General features: G+C 38.0%; 5 protein-coding genes across 5 annotated transcripts; 1 reads left to right on the plus strand and 4 right to left on the minus strand.

Annotated features, from left to right (window-relative positions):
• Nucleotides 1–240: 240 nt before the first annotated feature.
• On the minus strand, nt 241–820 carry LOC128092654 (uncharacterized). Its single transcript, XM_052706952.1, has 2 exons — nt 511–820; nt 241–455 (listed from the first exon to the last, which is right to left on the minus strand). Exons 1-2 carry the CDS (start codon nt 818–820, stop codon nt 241–243), a joined length of 525 nt encoding a protein of 174 aa, XP_052562912.1.
• Nucleotides 821–1,179: 359 nt separating this feature from the next.
• LOC120418787 (uncharacterized) lies at nt 1,180–3,047 on the minus strand. Its single transcript, XM_039581265.1, has 6 exons — nt 2,684–3,047; nt 2,081–2,234; nt 1,776–2,024; nt 1,621–1,720; nt 1,463–1,561; nt 1,180–1,395 (listed from the first exon to the last, which is right to left on the minus strand). The coding sequence occupies exons 1-6, from the start codon at nt 3,045–3,047 to the stop codon at nt 1,180–1,182; spliced, it is 1,182 nt and encodes a 393-aa protein (XP_039437199.1).
• A 2,106-nt stretch (nt 3,048–5,153) lies between these two features.
• On the plus strand, nt 5,154–6,682 carry LOC120418780 (odorant receptor 4-like). Its single transcript, XM_039581259.2, has 6 exons — nt 5,154–5,460; nt 5,515–5,728; nt 5,789–6,037; nt 6,092–6,191; nt 6,256–6,354; nt 6,412–6,682. The coding sequence occupies exons 1-6, from the start codon at nt 5,154–5,156 to the stop codon at nt 6,616–6,618; spliced, it is 1,176 nt and encodes a 391-aa protein (XP_039437193.1). The 3' UTR covers nt 6,619–6,682.
• A 2,784-nt stretch (nt 6,683–9,466) lies between these two features.
• LOC120418781 (uncharacterized) lies at nt 9,467–10,926 on the minus strand. The gene is made up of 4 exons (XM_039581260.2): nt 10,623–10,926; nt 10,351–10,564; nt 10,141–10,294; nt 9,467–9,673 (listed from the first exon to the last, which is right to left on the minus strand). The coding sequence occupies exons 1-4, from the start codon at nt 10,924–10,926 to the stop codon at nt 9,467–9,469; spliced, it is 879 nt and encodes a 292-aa protein (XP_039437194.2).
• A 130-nt stretch (nt 10,927–11,056) lies between these two features.
• Nucleotides 11,057–12,690, minus strand: LOC120418776 (uncharacterized). The gene is made up of 6 exons (XM_039581254.2): nt 12,215–12,690; nt 11,941–12,154; nt 11,635–11,883; nt 11,482–11,581; nt 11,328–11,426; nt 11,057–11,271 (listed from the first exon to the last, which is right to left on the minus strand). Exons 1-6 carry the CDS (start codon nt 12,519–12,521, stop codon nt 11,065–11,067), a joined length of 1,176 nt encoding a protein of 391 aa, XP_039437188.1. The 5' UTR covers nt 12,522–12,690; the 3' UTR covers nt 11,057–11,064.
• Nucleotides 12,691–20,048: the final 7,358 nt, after the last annotated feature.

Below are 20,048 nucleotides of genomic sequence, written 5' to 3' on the forward strand. Positions count from 1 at the left end.
GATTCGATGTTTGAATTCTCCAATAAATAATGTCAATTATGAGCCTTGAAAAAAAATACCTTAGTTACAAGTTGCAAAAACGAAATATCAAATTCTGTCGATTGGATATTTAACACCCAATTTTTACAGAAGGTAACGAAAAATCAACAGAAAATAAGATTTCTTAATGTAGAGCTTCTATTAAAGAAGAAAAAAAGAACATTAAGCCGAACATAAAAACTAATTCTTCTTATACACTACTTACTCGTGCACTGACGATGTAACATATTTAAGAGTTTCAGCGCCATCTCTATGGTTCAAGGTATAAATCACGATGGTTTGCAATGCCGGAAAAATTACAAAAACGACCCCAGCAACGGCTGCAAATATCACGTAGGTTTTGGCGATCCGGTCCAACGCTTGATTTGACTTGAGAACCGTGGTGTACGACGGAGAATCTGGGCTCAGTTTTGTCACTGCAAGTCACAAAGTTATAATTCAAAGCACATTGATTTAGATCTAATGTTTCACCTTGATTAAACACGTTTTGCACCAGCTCGACAAACTCATCCAATTTCGCAATATTCAGGTAAAATATGATCGCCCTCGCGTCGATGTTGAACATAAACAGCAGTTCCGAATATCCTCGTATGTTCAGATCCAGCTCGTCGCCGAAACCGAAGAAGGCTTTGGGAATCCACAGAACAGTCCAACCGGCCAGCAGGCCACCCACAAATCGAAACAACCCGGCATGGCCTCCTCCTCGTATGCCAAGGATCTGAAGAAAATGCAACAGGAACGGCGTACAAGCCATTGACTCTTGCAGCTCGAAGAACTTCATGGCTGGCTGGGATTTGATAAACTGTGTGGCAGTAACGGAGGGATTGGCTGGCTCTGGCAAAGCTGCATTTAAAATTCATAGACCTTTAATTGGTCCGTTTAAGTCATCAACACCATTTTGCGACAACGGTAATTTTGCATGGTATCGATTGGCTGAAGGAAATTTCCATTTTTGCTATATTAAGTTTGTTTTAACAGTGATATTTTGCAAGTCATTTTCGAATAAGTCATTCAAATGCACTTTTAACACATTCGCCTTTGCACTTCTGAATTGTTATATACACTTAAAAAACTTGAAAGCATTTTCTATAATCAATAATATAACATTATAACAAACTAGCAAGAACTAAACGTTAAAATTTATGAATGCATCAATCGCTCCCTCAGTATAACGAAAATCGAGTATGAAGTTTGCACCATGGCCCCAAATCGTTCGACATCCAGCTGAAAGAAGTGCGCCGCCGTAATTCCTTCCCACTTTTGGGCCCTTTGCATGATCCGTCCAACTCCTCTCCGGATATCCGCCGGAAGTTGGATCCATTGACAGTCGTACGACGAGGTTGCAACGGCGAAGCTCTTTGAAATAAGATTTGAAATTTGGAATAATTTTAAATAAAATAAATAACAATAATAATTTTGATACCTCAGCAGTGAGTTCCGTTCCAAGACGACACAATAAATAAGATTGAGCCGTTATAAGAATGAGAAGGACGAACAAATTAATAGCATTTGCGTTGGGGTTCTACAATAACAATTTTGAGTTGTAAATTAAATCCGAGATTTAATTATGATCAAACTTACATTGCTAACGCAAAGCACCATGGCAATCCATATGATCACTGTACTGACAAGTTGAACCATTACAATGAAACTGAAAATAGTTTCCAAAATATTTACGCATCTGTAAATTTACAGATGTTTACACACTACATGCCAAAAATTTCATACTGCTTTACCTCAAAGCATCCACATGAAGGTTCACAACATCAAAAAATTGTTCTCGTAAAGTTGATCCAGAAAATTCGTGAAGTTTTTCCAACTTTGCAGACACCAATCTAAACAACGAAATTGTAGATCGAACCCCGCAGAATATCATTGTATCGATTGTGGCAAATCGGAGGCCTAATAGCAAGTGCATCGGAGTTATAAGCACGAAATGAATAAAACAGTAAGCAATATTTTCATCGACGTCCCAACCGCTTTCTCTGAAAAATGAAATAATAATAACAGGCAAATAACATACTTGTTTTCTTCAAAATACTCATGAGCAGTTGCCGTAACAAATTTCGGTACAACAGTATCATTCCCGTGATTCATGAAGTAGATTCCACAGGTTTGCAGTGCTGAAAGCACCAGGAATACTCCACTTGTTCCAAGGGTATAAAGCACGTAACTCTTGGCACTTTTATCCATCACCCGACCATACGGAAATAACTTGGGAATAACATATTTTGATATTTGAAAATACTAGGCCAATAACATTTTATGTTATTTACAACAAAATTTGTTATTCGTCGTTATGATTTTTTTGTTATTGGATTGTTATTGTAATAACAGACTAATAACATTTTTAGTTATTTGTCGAACAAATTTTTGTTATTATTTTTTGTTATTTTAACAACTAATCCGATCATCCCAATAACATTTGGAGGTATTCTTCCATAACAAAAAATGTTATTCCAAAGTTGTTTTGGCTTTCAACCAATATCAGACCAATAACAAATTTTGTTATGATAACATAAACTGTTATTAAAGCCTTATGCAAAAATGGATTTTTCATGAATATTCCATAACACTTTTTGTTTTTTTAACAGTAGTTGTTATTGAAATGGCATGAATTTTGTTATTACCGTCTGCCCGGGCATTTGATTCAATTTCAGAACCATTTTGTACGTTGAAGAATCGGGACTAAGAATGCTAACATTATCAAACGCCCTTTGCACAATTTCAACAAATTCTTCCAATTTTTTTCTATGCCAGAAAAAGATCAACATCCGTACGTCAATGTTGCACATGAACATCAACTCCGCATAACCGCGAACATTCAGGCCAAGATCGCTGCCAAAGCCAAAGATGAGCTTCGGAAGCCCAATCACGAGCCATGGTCCCAAAAAGCTTAGCCCAAATCGAAGCAGCCCTCGAGGGCATCCACGTAGGCCTGAAAATAGTAAAACTCGCTGAATAAACGGCAAAGCAGCCATCGGTTCGCGGAGTTCGTAGAATTTCATGGCGTGCTGCCTGTTCCAGGAGGACGGAATGACTAGGGAAATTGTTTAGTGTGAGCAAAGTATGCTTTGTTTACGTTTGTTGATGACTGTAATTAACGTTAAGCATTTCAAAATGTACCATTTTAATTGTAATTGAAGCGCAAAGAAAAAGAATGAAAACTTAAGACTAAAGACTAAAGACTAAAGACTAAAGACTAAAGACTAAAGACTAAAGACTAAAGACTAAAGACTAAAGACTAAAGACTAAAGACTAAAGACTAAAGACTAAAGACTAAAGACTAAAGACTAAAGACTAAAGACTAAAGACTAAAGACTAAAGACTAAAGACTAAAGACTAAAGACTAAAGACTAAAGACTAAAGACTAAAGACTAAAGACTAAAGACTAAAGACTAAAGACTAAAGACTAAAGACTAAAGACTAAAGACTAAAGACTAAAGACTAAAGACTAAAGACTAAAGACTAAAGACTAAAGACTAAAGACTAAAGACTAAAGACTTAAGACTTAAGACTTAAGACTTAAGACTTAAGACTTAAGACTTAAGACTTAAGACTTAAGACTTAAGACTTAAGACTTAAGACTTAAGACTTAAGACTTAAGACTTAAGACTTAAGACTTAAGACTTAAGACTTAAGACTTAAGACTTAAGACTAAAGACTAAAGACGAAAGGACAGAAGACAGACAGACAAGAAGGAATACAAAGATTGACAGAAGAAAAAAGAAAAAAAGACAAGACTGAATGCTAATGACTGATGACAGAAGACATAAGACAAAAGGACAGAAGTACGGAAAACAGAAAACCAAAGATTGACAAAAGACTGAAAACGTATGACTGAAGGCAGAAGACAGAAAGACAGAACGAGAGGAGAACAGAAGACAGGTGAAAGAAAACTGAAAACTAATGATTGAGAACTGATGACTGATGACTGGAGACAGCATACAGCAGGACAGCAGGACAAACGGACAGAAAGATGGAAAACAGAAAACCAAAATGACAGGAGACTGAAAACTAATGACTAATGAAAACTAATGAAGACTGATGATTCATGACAAAAGAACAAAAGAACAAAAGAACAAAAGAACAAAAGAACAAAAGAACAAAAGAACAAAAGAACAAAAGAACAAAAGAACAAAAGAACAAAAGAACAAAAGAACAAAAGAACAAAAGAACAAAAGAACAAAAGAACAAAAGAACAAAAGAACAAAAGAACAAAAGAACAAAAGAACAAAAGAACAAAAGAACAAAAGAACAAAAGAACAAAAGAACAAAAGAACAAAAGAACAAAAGAACAAAAGAACAAAAGAACAAAAGAACAAAAGAACAAAAGAACAAAAGAACAAAAGAACAAAAGAACAAAAGAACAAAAGAACAAAAGAACAAAAGAACAAAAGAACAAAAGAACAAAAGAACAAAAGAACAAAAGAACAAAAGAACAAAAGAACAAAAGAACAAAAGAACAAAAGAACAAAAGAACAAAAGAACAAAAGAACAAAAGAACAAAAGAACAAAAGAACAAAAGAACAAAAGAACAAAAGAACAAAAGAACAAAAGAACAAAAGAACAAAAGAACAAAAGAACAAAAGGAATGGATGGAAATATGGAAGGACTGAAGGACAACAGACAAACTCCAAAGATAGAAGACTGAAAAATGTAAACATAGTGAAATTCAAGTGAAATAACGCCAGAATGGATATTTCCAATCAAAGATGTCAAATGGTACCAGGCTGAGTCACTTCATGAACGTGATAAATCCTTGCTGCGTAAATTTGATTATGAATTATGAACTTTGTTGTGATAGACAAAACTGTTTTTGAATGCTATGATTTAAAACGAAAATACAGATGGCAAGGCCGGTAAAACAATCTCCCTTGATGAAAATGAAGGTCAGTAAAGGTTTGTCGATTTTTCAGTATACCTTTGTGAGAAAAACCACAACTGCTTTTGGTTTGGTGAAGTATTTTTAATCCCAGATAATGTTTGGTTTAAACAAACCAAAGGTCATCATTTCCGAAAATCAATCGTCATGACACGCATCATTTCACCACTAAACTGTGTATAAAATCTCGCCCGAACATCCCAACCATTCACAACAGTCTAACCCGACGATGAAATCCCACAGTCCCCTCAACTGCATGGCAGTGATGCCATTCACGCTGCGGTGCGTGAAACTGTTTGGATTTCGCGGTGGTCTCCACAATCGAACTCACTTTCTGGCAGCACTGGCGTACCGTTTGGTGGTGATCAACTTGCCAAAGATTGCGTTCGGTTTGAGCGATCAGATGGACGTTGCGATCCGTAGCGTTTCGGAGCTGCTGTTCCAGTGGCACATCGACATCAGGGTGGTCCTGTTCGCAGCCAAAGTGTCGGAATTTGAACAGCTGGTTCGCATTTTAAGGAGGGTTTACAACAAGGGTAAGCGGTTGGAGTGATATTGATCGTTTGTTTTAACTAGGAGATATCCGGCAGTCAAAACACTGGACTCGAACTCGTCGGAACGGAAGCTCATCGAAGACTCGAACCGATCGCTGGATCGACGCTCCAAATCGTACGCACTGTACGTGGCAGTGGCCGTTACCATCTTTTACTGGGTCCCCGTAGTTCAAACCTCAACGATTTGGTTACGAAGTCTTGGAGACAACAGCACTACCCGTCCGAAATACGTGATGATGATGGAAATGGAGTAAGTTTGGAAGATTCCCAGACATTGTTTGAATGATTTCTCCATTTTTAAAATACTCAGATTCTACGGGCTGGACACTCGCGGAAACATTTGGCATTACTTGGTTTATGCCTCCCTTTCAAGCATTGCCCACTATTATTCGGCGGTTTACTTTGCCCTAGCTGGAATGGTGATCTTCAGCTGTATCAAGTCAATTGCAGCCCTCTTTGAGCTGGTGTCAGCGAAGCTGGCAACACTGCACGAGCTTTCCGGTAAGGCACTTCGTGAGGAGTTGGCCGAGCTGGTTGAGCTGCACGTTGATGGATTGAGGTTCGGTTGAGATTTGAAGGTAATTCAAATGGAAAACGATGTCGAAAATTTCAGATGCATCAAACTGCTGGAAGACATTCACAGCCTGGTCATGATGGCACAAATGGTCAACTGTGTTCTGATTTGGATATCGATGATTCTTTCAATCAGCACTGTAAATATTTGATTTACCACAATGAGAAGTGATTTGTGGAATACGTAAGTACCATCTATTTCAGCGCTTTACCTCGGAGACCACAAGCTTGTTGGTTTTGCTAATCGTGATGACTGGCGAAACGTATGTGCTGTGTCAACTGGCTACCGAGCTGTCCAAAGTGGTTTGTACTTCATCAACCAGTGAAAGTAGAAGATTATGAAATCAAGTTTTTCTGCAGAGCCTAACCATAACAGACTCTGTATGGAACTCCCACTGGATCAAGCTACCGGTTGATGTTCGGAAAGGACTCGCGATGATGTTGCAGCGGGCTCAGAAAAAGGAAGGTCTTACGGCGGCCAAGTTCTTCTTCATGGACGTCGAGCGATTTGGGCGCGTCCTGCAGACTTCGTACTCGATTTTTGTCGTGCTGAAGGAGCGGTTGTAATGGGGTTGGTGCCTTTCTCACTCCTGTGTTTTTCGGCATAACGTCATGATTCGAAATCCGGACAATTAGTAGCATATCATTTTTTTATAGCTGGCAAAAAATAATGCAGTAAGTTGGAAATGCAGAAATATCATTAGGATGTAGTAAAAACAGTAAATTTTAAGAGAACGGAAGCAAAATATGTCTTTTCTACACATTTAAAATAAAAATGACTTGTTATGCTTCGAATACCGGACACTGATAAAAGCTGATTCGAATTCCGGACACTTGTTTTTGCATATGAATCGCACAAATTTGAACTGAAATTTTAGTGAGTGGCATTTTTTAGGTCTCAAATAAGTTGTTAACATCAAAACAATTGATATTTTACATAAAAATTTGCAATTTAAGGAAATCAGAACCATGAATTTCTGCTTTGCCTTCCCGGTGCTTCAAACGCCTATGACATATTTCCATGAAATGTTTCACATTTTTGGTAAACTCACATTTTTATTTTATTGTTTTTTCATTGACCACTGCGTCCAAACAAATTTGACATGAAATTTGATGTTATAATTCATCAAATAATACAGTTTTGACAATTATTATGCAAACTTACATACGAAAAATTGATAAAATAAGATGAGGTATCCGGGTTTCGAAGCGTCCGGGAATGCGAAGCATAACGTTACACAACTTTTGGTCACGATTTTAAATGAGAATGAACATGACTTAGGGAGCGTTCTTTTATTACGTAACGCAATAAATCGGATTATTAGAACCCCCCCCCCCCTCGTAACAAAATTTCCATACAAATTTAAAAAAAAAGTTAGGAGCGTAACCTGGCCTCCGAACCCCCCCCCCCCCCCCCCCCCACTTTGTTACGTAATAAATTAACGCTTCCTTAAATTGTGAATATTACTTAAATTAATAATCTTTGGGTTTATGTAATTTGTCGAAAAAAATTCAAAATGTATCAATTGTATTTTGTTTAGTTATGTTATTAAAAAAAATTAAAGCATGGTTTTTGAACATCTGGGATGTTCTAGTCCATCCGAAACTTCGGGGAATTTTGTGCAACAGGCTTACCAAAGAAACAAGTCGAAACTTCAAGATTTTGACAACGGATCCTAGTCAGACTGCTTCAGAAAGTGTGGTAGGCTACAGTACATTGTTGTTAAAAACTAATTGGGATGATCTGGGTCATCCAAGGACTCCATGGAGTTCAGATCTGTGGGTCTACCGCCGTAACAAGCAAGAGGTCGACGGATATTGGACTGGCGCCTTAGCCCGCTCGGCCATCAGATCGATGATGAATGGAATGGATAAACGCATACACAGCGAAAAAAGTTGAATTTTGGAATGTTGAAAATTTGGTAGGTTGATATTACCTCTTTTTTGAGTAATATTACCTGGAAAATGTGTAAAAATTTTCCTGAACCTGATGAATATTCACAAGACATTGATGAAAATTCATCAATTTTTGATGTAATATTACACATTTTTTTGACACAAAATCTGTCACCATTTCCTGATGATTTTTTTAAAATCATTTTTTTCTGTATGTATGAGCTTGACATTTTGGTCAAAAAGTTTTCCGATACTGATGGGCTACATATTTCAAGGTGTTAAATTACATAAAATTTCATTAAATAATGCAAAATTTATTTTACACCAAGGCCTTTTACACGCAGCTGGATTGCTATTTTATTAATGTGTATTGTTCAGAAAAAAAGTTTTTTTTTCATAAAATTATTTTTATTAGGTCCTTTTTGGTGCTGGGACCTGGTTAGGACCGAGTCGGCTTTTGTAATAACATTGTTCTTAATGCTAAGAGTAATTACAGAGGATCTTGTGTGTAAATGTCAGTGGGAGGGGAGCCGATTACCCGCGGCCTTATCGGGGTTAGTAAAAAAAACAGAATCGACGTAACACCTTATAATGTGGCCCTCTTAAACCTTGAGGTTTCGTCAACGGATCCACAGGCGTGTATCGTTCTTTTTGCGACAAGACTACGCCTCCCGGGTCTCCTAAGTGTGAAGGTATGGCACGGGGAGAGGGCACCGAAAACCTATATTTACACTTAGAATGTTTTGCGTCCGCCTCGGGATTCGAACCGGCGACCTCTGGATTGTGAGTCCAGTGCGCGGTCCGATTGATCCACACAGGCAGACCACTCGGGGTTAGTAGGGAAGGGATTGATGTTAAAGACAAGGCGTGGGAAGGGAAGGGGGATTGTGTAGGGGTCTTGGTTGGCTCTGCTGGCCTTTGCTTTTGTCCTCAGCCGCAACTCGGTGTCCAGCTGCTGGGGCGATCTTGCTTTGCTTCCGGTGCAAACCAAAAACGACGGCTTTGTGTGAAGGCGAGTTATACTAACTGAAGGAAAACTAACTAGAGGAAAACTAACTGAAGAAAAACTAAATGGATATTTTGGAATCTAAGAGGAACTGATAGATAGGATAGAGAACATCAAGGTCTAGTTGAGATAACGCGTCTCGCATCGGGATTTCTGGTGGTCTTCCTCGGGCCCTGAGGGTATCTTTCAACTTAATTCTGTGAACATGGTGATCCGGACACGCCCATACGAGATGGTCGATGTCCTGATAACCCTGCCCACAGTCGCATAAGTTCGTATCACTCATGTTGATACGGAGAAAAAAAAAGTTACGAAATTCTGCTTTCGTTACGTGGAGTGAAATGCCCAAAACCAATAACTACAACTTGCTGCAGACAGCAAATCGATCACAAAATGTCTTTCCATGATACAGATTTCAGGTTTGGTAAAGAGAAAGGAACGTCCAATGAAAAATAAAATAGATTTGGAAAAATTCTAAGTGAAAAATTCTAAGTGATGCATACATTCTTCAAACTAAATCACATCCTTCAGCACAATAAAGATCGAGTACGACCGTTGGGCAATGTTGGCAAACTGCTGCACGTCCACAAAGTAAAAGTTGGCCGCCGTAAGACCCTTCCGCTTCTGCGCCATTCGCATCATGAAGGCCAGCTTCCGGCGAACGTCCACCGGCATCTGGATCCACTGGCAGCTGTAGATGGCATCGGCGATCGCCAGACTCTGGAATTCATTTGAAGGAAAAGTTTGAGGTCTTTGACTTTTTTTTGTAAACTTTTAAATTACCGCTGAGGAAAGTTCTGTCCCAAGACGGCAAAGTGTGTACGTTTCCCCTGTCATAACGATGAGTAGTACTAACAAGCTTATTGAATTTAGGTTGAAGTTCTAAAATTAAACAAATAATGATAGTTTTCGATGTGGTTGATCGACAGAATCAACTCACAGCGTTCAAAGAAAGAAACATTAGTATCCATATAGCAATACAATCCACGATTTGTATCACAATGCCAAGGTGACTAACGTTTTCTAGTAGTTCAATGCACCTAAAAATAAATACATATTTTAATGTGATCGCATCAGTTAGTCACAGTTTACTTCAAACTATCGATATGCATTTCAACTAGTTCAGCCAGCTCTTGGTGAAGTTCATCGTTCGAGAACTCGTGCAGTGTTGCCAACCTCGTAGATACCACCTCAAATAGCGTCGTGATGCTTTTGATACAGGAGTACATTATGAGCCCGGAAAGGGTAAAGAACGCAGCACTGTAGTGATGGCTCGGAAGGGCGAACACTATGTAAATTATGTAGTGAATCGTGTTGCCTCGAATATCTAACCAATAAAACCTGAAAAGATGAGAGCGATTCCAAATGTGGACTGTCGGCGATTGTGCATGACTCACTCTTGTTCCATAACTGTAACGAGTTCAAGTTTGCTGCCATTGCTGTCATGCTGATGGTGGTACCAGATTGTAGCGGATTGCGCCACTGGAGGCCAAAAGAATAACGAAACTGCTAGCATCACGTACAGAACATATCTCTTGCAGTACTTGTCGATCTTTCGATTGGAAGTTTCCACAAGTTTTCTTAATGGTGAGTTGCAGTTCAATGTGTTCACTGCGAAAAATCGACAATTTTATCAGCTAAACTTCGTAAACTTCCCACCTCATAGTACCTTTATTGAACTCCCTGCGCAGTATCGTAATCAACCGCTCAAACTCCGCCCGTTTAAAGGCGAAAATGATCACCCGACTGTCAATCAGTGCGTCAAACAGCAGCTCCGACACACCCCGGATGATCAGATCGATCCGGCTTCGATACCCGAACACAATCTTGGGCACCGTAATAAACGCCAGTACGAGAAACATACCTACTCTAAAGTGCCACGGGTGGCGACCTCGAAGTCCGAAGAAGCTCAAACAACGCAACGTAAATGGCATCACTGCCATCGGGTCGAGAAGCTTGAAAAAGTGCCTCATGGTGAATACTAGGGAGTTCGATGCAGACAGTGCGGTTAGGTGGCATGTAATGGCTATTAGTTGAACGAAGTGTTTACTTTTTTAATTGCTGTTTGATGAAACCATTAACTACAGTAGTTAGCAATAACTATCTTCAATTCAAATGCTATCCTTCAAAATTACAAAGACCGAGTACGAAGATTGTGCCACGCGTGCAAAGCGCTCGATGTCCATGAAGCAGAACTTGGCCGCCGTAAGACCTGCCTTTTTCTGAGCCCGCTGCAACATCATCGCGAGTCCCTTCTGCACGTCAACGGGCAGTCCGATCCACTTTGAGTTCCAGATTGAATCCGTTATGGTTAGGCTCTGCCGAAAATGTAATTTAAAAGTTTTTTACTTACACTGTTTGATAAAGTACAAACCACTTGGGATAGCTCGGTTGCCAGTTGACACAGAACGTAAGTTTCACCAGTCGTAACGAGTAGCAGAACTAACAAGCTGACCACCTCTGGGGTGAAATGCTGGAATAGATTCAGGTTCGAAATCTGTTTTTGTTGTGGTAATTGAAATACTCACTGAGCTGATTGAGAGAAACATCGAGATCCAAATAAGTACACAATTGATCATTTGTACCATCATTGCAAGGTTGTTGATGTTCTCCAAGAGTTCGATGCATCTGAAGATTGGAACGTTAGTTTTGCTTAGACTGACCAACAATTTTAACCGAACCTTAATCCATCAACGTGCAGCTCAACCAGATCAACCAACTCCTCGCGAAGTTCCTTCCCGGAAAGTTCGTGCAGTGTTGCCAGCCTGGCTGAAACCATATCAAACAGAGCAGCGATTGACTTCACGCAACCGAAGATCACCATTCCGGACAGGGCAAAGTAAACCGCAGCGTAGTAATGGGCAACGCCGGAAATGGCCGCATATATTACGTAATGTGCGATATCCTTACGATTGTTCATGCCGTAGAAGCTGTTGTAAAACTTAGTAATCATGCACAACTAGTTACAAATAAATCAACAAACTTACTTCAACTCCATCATGGTTACAAACTCCGGCCGATCAGTACTATTTGAACCATGGGTTAGAATCCAAATACCCGTCGTTTGAGCCACGGGAACCCAGAAGAAGATTGTGCACGCGACTGCAACGTACACGACGTAGGACTTGGAGCGTCGATCAATCGCTAGGTTCGAAGCTTCGATGATCTTCCTTTCCGGTGAGTTGACGTCTAGAGTTTTAACTGCCGTAACAAGAGCAAACAATCAAAACCCTTCAAATGTTCAAACCAATCATTCCCCACCCTTATTGTACAACTTCCGCAAAAGACACAGCAACTCTTCAAACTCGTCCAACTTGACCGCAAACAAAACGGCATTCAAGTCGATGTGGCACTCGAAAAACAGCTCCGAAATGCTCCTTATCACCAAATCTACCCGATCCCGAAAGCCAAACACCAGCTTCGGAACGTAAATCACCACGACGCGGTACAGCAGGGCCAGCAAAAAGTGCACCCGATTGCGGCGATCCCCGCGTAGTCCGAACAGTCGCAGACAGCGCAGTGTGAATGGCATCACTGCCATGCGGTCCTGGAGCGGGGCGAACTTCATCGTTGCAGTTGAGGCGAAACTTGAGTGGAGGCCAATGCAATCCTTGGTGGGTTTTATAACTGACCTCTGAACAGCGGAGGTTGTTCAGTCATGATGATAAGACAATTGGAAAACTCTGAGTTATAGTAGACCTTACATTAGAAAATTACTTTCAACGAATGAATCTGAAATGCCACTAACCAGTAATTTAGCAACTTTTGAAAAACTTCACAAGAAATTCTCTACCATAATTTTATAAACTACTTAAATACATGAATCGCGGGATACAATTGGTTAAACTACTATCTACTAATCAATAATTCAAAGCTACTGAATTGATGTCCTTGTAAGCTAAGAAATAGGGACCGCACAAACATCGAAACGAGGACGCAAAGTTAAAAAAAAAAAGTGCATTGAAAAATGATTTAAAAATTAATTGAAGGTAATTAGTGCAAACCGATAGCAGTTAAAACTTCAAGTTCAAAAAATAACAATGGTTGATTGAACATTGATGGAAAACCCTTATACAAACAGACGTAAATATCTTTTGAAATCAATTTATCAGCAATTCAACGTTCAATTTGAAAGTTATCATGGAAGCTTCAACACCAACATGGACTTTTTATACGTTAAATACATTGTTATCTTTTCAAAACGGAATCAACCCCACGATTTTATTTTATTTTATACTATGTCAATCCATCAATCGACACATTATTTTTCTTAATTTCATCGTTTTTGGTGACTATCGTGGAGACCTGCAGAAAATAACCACACGACAGCTGAGTAGTTCTCTAGATTTCCACTTTTTTTTATTTATGTATCCCTGGCATCAAAAAAGTTATTTTTTTCTCAATACAATATTTGGAAACGTAAATATATAAAAACCGTGTCATTAAATAGGATTAATGTTCGATTTGGTGTCTTCAGCAAAGTTGTAGTTTACAGTTAGAGCTATTTAGAAAAAAAAACCATTTCTGTATTTTATTTATTTATTAATATAACAATAACTTTTTCACAGAACAATGCCGGAAATGATGCAAAACTTCAAGGCATCATCCTAATACATCATTCAGGATAGATACATGACATGGTCAAGACCTTCGGGCACCGGAACAGGTTCAAACCGGAAACGGTTCACTGAGCTGATGTAGTTTGGTCCCCAACTGGAACCGGCTCCGGTGCCCCTTAGGACTTAAGTATGTCAATTATTTTTGCAGGATGATGTATTAGGATGATGCCTTGAATTTTTGCATTATTTCCGACATTGTTCTGTGAAAAAGTTATTGTTATATTAACCCGAACCCCAAAAACCCCACTTTTGTTTTCGGCCGAGCTGTTTTCGTGAGGAATTGCTGTATATTTATTTTTAAATGTGGGTTTTGAAAAATAACGAAAATGAGATCAACAAAACATTATTTTATCAATAAAAATTTTCAATTAAATTAGTTCGATTTTTAATGCTGAAAAATGCATAATTTTGAAATTTGGTCCGAGATATGTATTTATTGGGAAAGTCAACGATGGGTCGCATGATTGATTCGGACATCATTTTTATCAAAATATCAGAGATCAAAAAAGAGTATAATTAAGCTCCGAGGTGCTCCGTTTTGTATGAAACTTTCAGCGGGAAAAGGGAAGGTGTAAAACGGGCTTTGAAGTTTGAGGTCCAAAAAACATAAAAAAAATCCTAAAATTGCTCGCATTTTCGTAAAACTTTATCAATTCCAACTCTCTTAGATGGGTCATTAGGGTGTAATATCAAAATCGATTCAGTGTCTTGCGAACCTTCGTGGTGAACGGACACTAGAGCTGCGGTATTTTTTACTACCTAAGCTCAGAGTTATTTCAAAAAAATTCACAGTCTTTTTAAAGACTACCTGAGTTATTTTCCCAAATTCTAAACAGTCTTTTCAAGACTAACCCCACCTGAAATTTTGTTGTATTTTACAAACGAAGCCATCTTTTTAAGAGAACTTTGCTTGCAAAATGCGTCAAAACAAAGGTAAACGCAAATCTTCTGAAGATTTGGTCGTTACGTCGGTGAAGCGTTTGAACGCTAAACCGGCTAACGGAAACAGAAAAAGAAAACAGCCTCATCCGAGGTCTGATTCTGATTCTGAAAGTGAGGTCAATCCTCCAATTCCATTGGCAAACGGTTTCGGTGTTTTATCCGAAACTGTTGACAAGGATCCTTCTCCTCGTACTGAGCCTTCTGCCGTCGAGAAACGAGTAAAGGCTCCGCCAATTGTAGTGACTTCCGTCTCCGATTTGGCCAGCTTTCGAACGCAACTGAAGAATTGCCAGGAAACTTGCAATTTGAAGGTTTCGTTCCAGCTTGGTCGAAGAGGAGAATGTCGCTTGTTGACGGAATCTTTACAAGATCACCAAACTTTTGTTGGTTATTTGAAAAACCACAAACACAATTTCTACACGTATGAGACCAAGAATGCTCGTCCATTCAAGGCGGTCCTAAAAGGTCTCTCCAACGACTTGTCGGTGGATGAGATCAAAAACGAACTTAAGGTGTTGCTTGGCTTTGCCCCATCCCAAGTAATACCAATGAAGAAAAAATCAAACGGGAATATTTCTCGCTTTGGTTTGACTTCACAATTTTATCTGATTCATTTCAACAGAAATGAAATCAACAATTTGAAACTATTGGACAAAGTTCAGTTTTTGTTCCATGTACGGGTAAAGTGGGAGCATTTTAAGAAACATGGCGGTAATGGCCAGAATCTGACCCAGTGCCGGCGTTGCCAGGCATTCGGTCACGGTACTGATCATTGCTCCATGGTTCCAAAATGCATGGTTTGCGGGGATTCTTCTCACGACAAGGACAATTGTCCCGTGAAAGAAGTCACCCAATTTAAATGTGCAAATTGTGGTGGAAATCACAAATCAAATTTCTGGGATTGCCCCATCAGAAAAAAGGTTTTGGATTCTCGTGCTAAGCATCAGCCGAAATCCAAACCGAAATTTTCTCAAAGTCAGGTTGTACCTGCATCTTTAAATCAAACGTTCGTGCTGTCTCACTCGAACAATACCCCTACCGTGGAAAAGTTAGGTAACAGCAATGGCATTTCTTATGCCAACGTCGTTTCGGGTTCGGGTTCATCCACGAATTTTAAATCCTCTACCAATTTTCAAATTGGGCAGGTACCTCAAATTTCATTTGAAAATTTTTCTGCTGACAACGCTTTGGGATCTTCTGATCTCGGCGATGTTACGTTTGAAAAAATGAGTTTTTTGCAAAACTCACTGTTTGGTTTGATTCAAACAATGAGTAATGCTACATCCATGATGGAAGCTATCCAGATTGGATTAAAATTTGCGAATGATGTTGTTCTTACCCTGAAGTTTAATCATGGATCTAAGTAATTCCATCAATATTATGAATTTTAATGCTCGCTCTTTAAAAGCGAAAGAAAATGAATTTTTCAACTTTTTACGAGTTCATAACGTGCATGTTGCTGTTATAACCGAAACATTTTTAAAAACTGGCACTTATTTGAAAAGTGATCCAGATTATAAAGTTATAACCAATAACAGAATGAATCGAAATGGCGGTGGAGTTGCAATAGTTATCCACCGTAGTATGACTTATAGCACGTTACGTGACTTTAAGTTAAAAGTTATTGAAAGTTTGGGCATTGAACTTGAAACTTCTTTTGGGAAAATTATGATTGCAGCTGCATATTTACCATTCCAATGCACTGGGGAAAATAAAAATTATTTCAAAGGGGATTTGAATAAACTTACTCGGCATAGATCTCGATTTTTGATCATCGGTGATTTTAATGCCAAACACCAATCTTGGAATAATTCAAAAGTAAATTCCAATGGTAAAATTCTATTCAGAGATTGCACTTCTGGTCTTTATTCGGTTTTGTACCCGAATGGGCCAACTTGCTTTTCTTCTGTTAGAAATCCATCAACAATTGATTTGGTTTTGACAAATCAAAGTCAGTATTGTGGTCCTTTAGTGACTCATGCTGATTTTGATTCTGATCATCTTCCAGTAACTTTTTCACTTTCTCATGAAGCAGTTATCAGACCCAATAGTTCTGTGTTTAATTATCACAAAGCTAATTGGGACCGGTATCAGCATCATATTGAGAATAATTTAAATCATGATTTTGTTTTAGAAACCAAAGCTGATATTGATTCAGCCTTGGAATCTTTAACTAATGCAATTTTGGATGCTAGGAATATTGCTATTCCTAAAGTCCAAGTCAAATTTGATTCTCCCATTATTGATGACGATCTTCAGCTTTTGATTCGTCTGAAAAATGTTCGCCGAAGACAGTATCAACGTTCTCGTGATCCTGCACTGAAGCGAATTCAAAAAGATTTGCAAAAGGTTATTGACCACAGATTCACTCTCCTGCGAAATGAAAAGTTCGCAAGAGATGTCGAACAAATTAAACCTTATTCCAAACCTTTTTGGAAACTTTCAAAGGTTCTTAAGAAACCTCAGAAACCAATCCCTTCTTTAAAAGATGGTGATAATATTTTATTAACTAATGGGGAGAAAGCTCAAAAACTTGCTCAGCAGTTTGAGAGTGCTCATAATTTCAACTTAAATGTTCTGAGTCCTATTGAAAATCAAATTTCAATAGAATTTCAGAATATTGTTGAACAACAGTTTTCATCAGATGATGTTTTTAATACGGATCTGAATGAAATAAAATCTATTATCAAAAAGTTTAAAAATATGAAAGCCCCTGGTGAGGATGGCATTTTTTACATTTTAATTAAAAAATTACCTGAAGCAACTTTAAGTAGCTTGGTCAAAATTTGCAACAAATGTTTTGATTTGGCATATTTTCCCAGTAGTTGGAAAAATGCCAAAGTAGTTCCGATTTTAAAACCGGATAAAAATCCTGCTGAAGCCTCAAGCTATCGGCCCATTAGTTTGCTTTCATCTATTAGTAAATTATTCGAAAGAATAATTCTTAATAGAATGATGACGCACATTAATGAAAATTCAATTTTCGCTGATGAGCAGTTTGGATTTCGCCTTGGGCATTCAACTACTCATCAGTTGTTGAGAGTTTCAAATTTAATTCGAAGCAACAAATCTGAGGGCTATTCTACTGGCGCTGCTCTTCTAGACATAGAAAAAGCATTTGACAGTGTTTGGCATAAAGGTTTGATTGCGAAATTGAAAAGGTTTAATTTTCCGATTTACATCGTGAAAATTATTCAAAATTATTTGACGGATCGTACTCTGCAGGTATGTTATCAGAACAGCAAATCTGATCAACTACCTGTACGTGCTGGCGTCCCTCAAGGAAGCATTTTGGGTCCAATCTTATACAATATTTTTACTTCTGACTTGCCTGATTTGCCCCCAGGATGTCAGAAATCACTTTTTGCTGATGATACAAGCATCTCCGCCAAAGGTAGAAGCCTTCGTGTCATCACAAGAAGATTACAAAAAAGCTTGGATATTTTCAATTCTTATTTGAAAGAATGGAAAATTACTCCAAATGCTACAAAAACTCAACTTATTATTTTCCCTCACAAACCAAGGGCTGATTTTCTTAAACCAAAAAGTCATCACATTATAAAGATGAATGAGGTAAATTTAAAGTGGGAGGATAAAGTGAAATATCTTGGACTTGCTTTTGACAAAAACCTTACTTACAAGGATCACATTGAAAGTATCCAGGTTAAATGTAACAAGTATATTAAATGTTTGTATCCACTTATAAACAGGAATTCTAGACTTTGTCTCAAGAATAAACTGTTAATTTATAAACAAATTTTCAGACCTGCCATGCTTTATGCTGTGCCGATCTGGACAAGCTGTTGCTTAACCAGGAAGAAAAAACTTCAGAGGATTCAGAACAAAATTCTGAAAATGATTCTGAAACTTCCTCCCTGGTTCAGCACCAGTGAACTTCATCAATTAGCCGAAGTTGACACTTTGGATGTTATGTCCAATAAGATAATTGATGCATTTCGACAAAAATCATTGCAGTCTTCAGCTGCATTGATCCGCTCTTTATATAGTTTATAAGTTAGTTTTAAGGTATCCCTTTTCCCTTTTGTACATGTAGGACCTCCTACATTTGAAATCACTGAATAGCGAAAGCTACAATATTTCATGAATAAATGAAAGTTGCTAGTATTTAAAATTGAGGTGAAAAGTCATCGATTGTGATTGGACACTCAATAATATTTTAACTGAATGAATGTACATGGAAGAGAAAATCAAAATAAATATAAATTAAATAAAAAAAAAAAAAAAAATAAAAAAATCAAAATCGATTTTCCAGCACAGCAATTTTTCAGTTCATTTTGGGGTCCTAAACAACTCCCCAAAGTTTGGCAACGATTGGTTTAGTCCTCACTTTGCGCAAAGCGATTCAATTTTTCATATAAATTTGTATGGGAAAACCGATTTTTTTGAATTTTGATTTTTATAAAAACCACGTTTCACGCTGTACTAAAACCAGATTCATATTCGGATGCTCTGGAAGGTGCTCTACAACTTTCCTGAAGAGAGTATGGTGCTAGCTTGTCCCTAAAGAAGATACAGCGTCTTCAAAACTCGTCTAAAACGTGATTTTCGAGCAAAAAACACGTTTTAGACGAGTTTTGAACACGCTGTATCTTTTTTTAGGAGCAAGCTAGCACCATACTCTCTTCGGGAAAGTTGTAGAGCACCTTCCAGAGCATCCGAATATGAATCCGGTTACAGTACAGCGTGAAACGTGGATTTTATAAATATCAAAATCCAAAAAAAGGGTTTTTCCCATACAAATTTATATGGAAAATTGAATCGCTTTGCGCAAAGTGAGGACTAAACCAATCGTTGCCAAACTTTGGGGAGTTGTTTAGGACCCCAAAAGGAACTGAAAAAATGCTGTGCTCGCTAAATTTGGACAACTTTATTTTTTTCCCATACAACCATATTACACCCTAATGGGTCATTCTCCACCAACTCACACAGCAGTTGGCCCGACCCCTCTTCGATTTTCGTGAAACTTTGCTCTAAGGGGTAAGCGGTAACACGTTTTTCAGTGATTTGTAGCTCGCAACCGTGAAGAGATAGAAATTTGGTGTCAAAAGGACTTTTGTGTAAAATTAGACGCCCAATTTGATGGCGTACTCAAAATTTCGAAAAAACGTATTTTTCATCAAAAAAAAGTTTTAAAATCGCTGACATTTCCCGTTACTCAACTGTCAAAAATCGTGAGACATGTCATTTTATGGGAAATTTAATGTACTTTTCTAATCTGAAATAACCCAGAAGGGTCATTTTTTCATTTAGAACAAAATTTTTCATTTTAAAATTACGTGTTTTTTCTAACTTTGCATGGTTACATTTTAGAGTGTAACAATTTCTACAAAGTTGTAGAGCAGACAAAAACAATAATTTTGATATATAGACATAAGGGGTTGGCATGTATTCTTCACGAATTATAAGAATTTTACAAAAAAGTTTTTTGAAAAAGTTATGATTTTGACCATTTCTGACAAGTTTTTCGAATTTTCAACCCCAAAAACTCAATCGTGTGCTTTTGAAAGTATTTA

Source organism: Culex pipiens, chromosome 2 (assembly GCF_016801865.2).
Source record: "Culex pipiens pallens isolate TS chromosome 2, TS_CPP_V2, whole genome shotgun sequence".
Taxonomy (NCBI): Eukaryota; Metazoa; Arthropoda; class Insecta; order Diptera; family Culicidae; genus Culex; species Culex pipiens.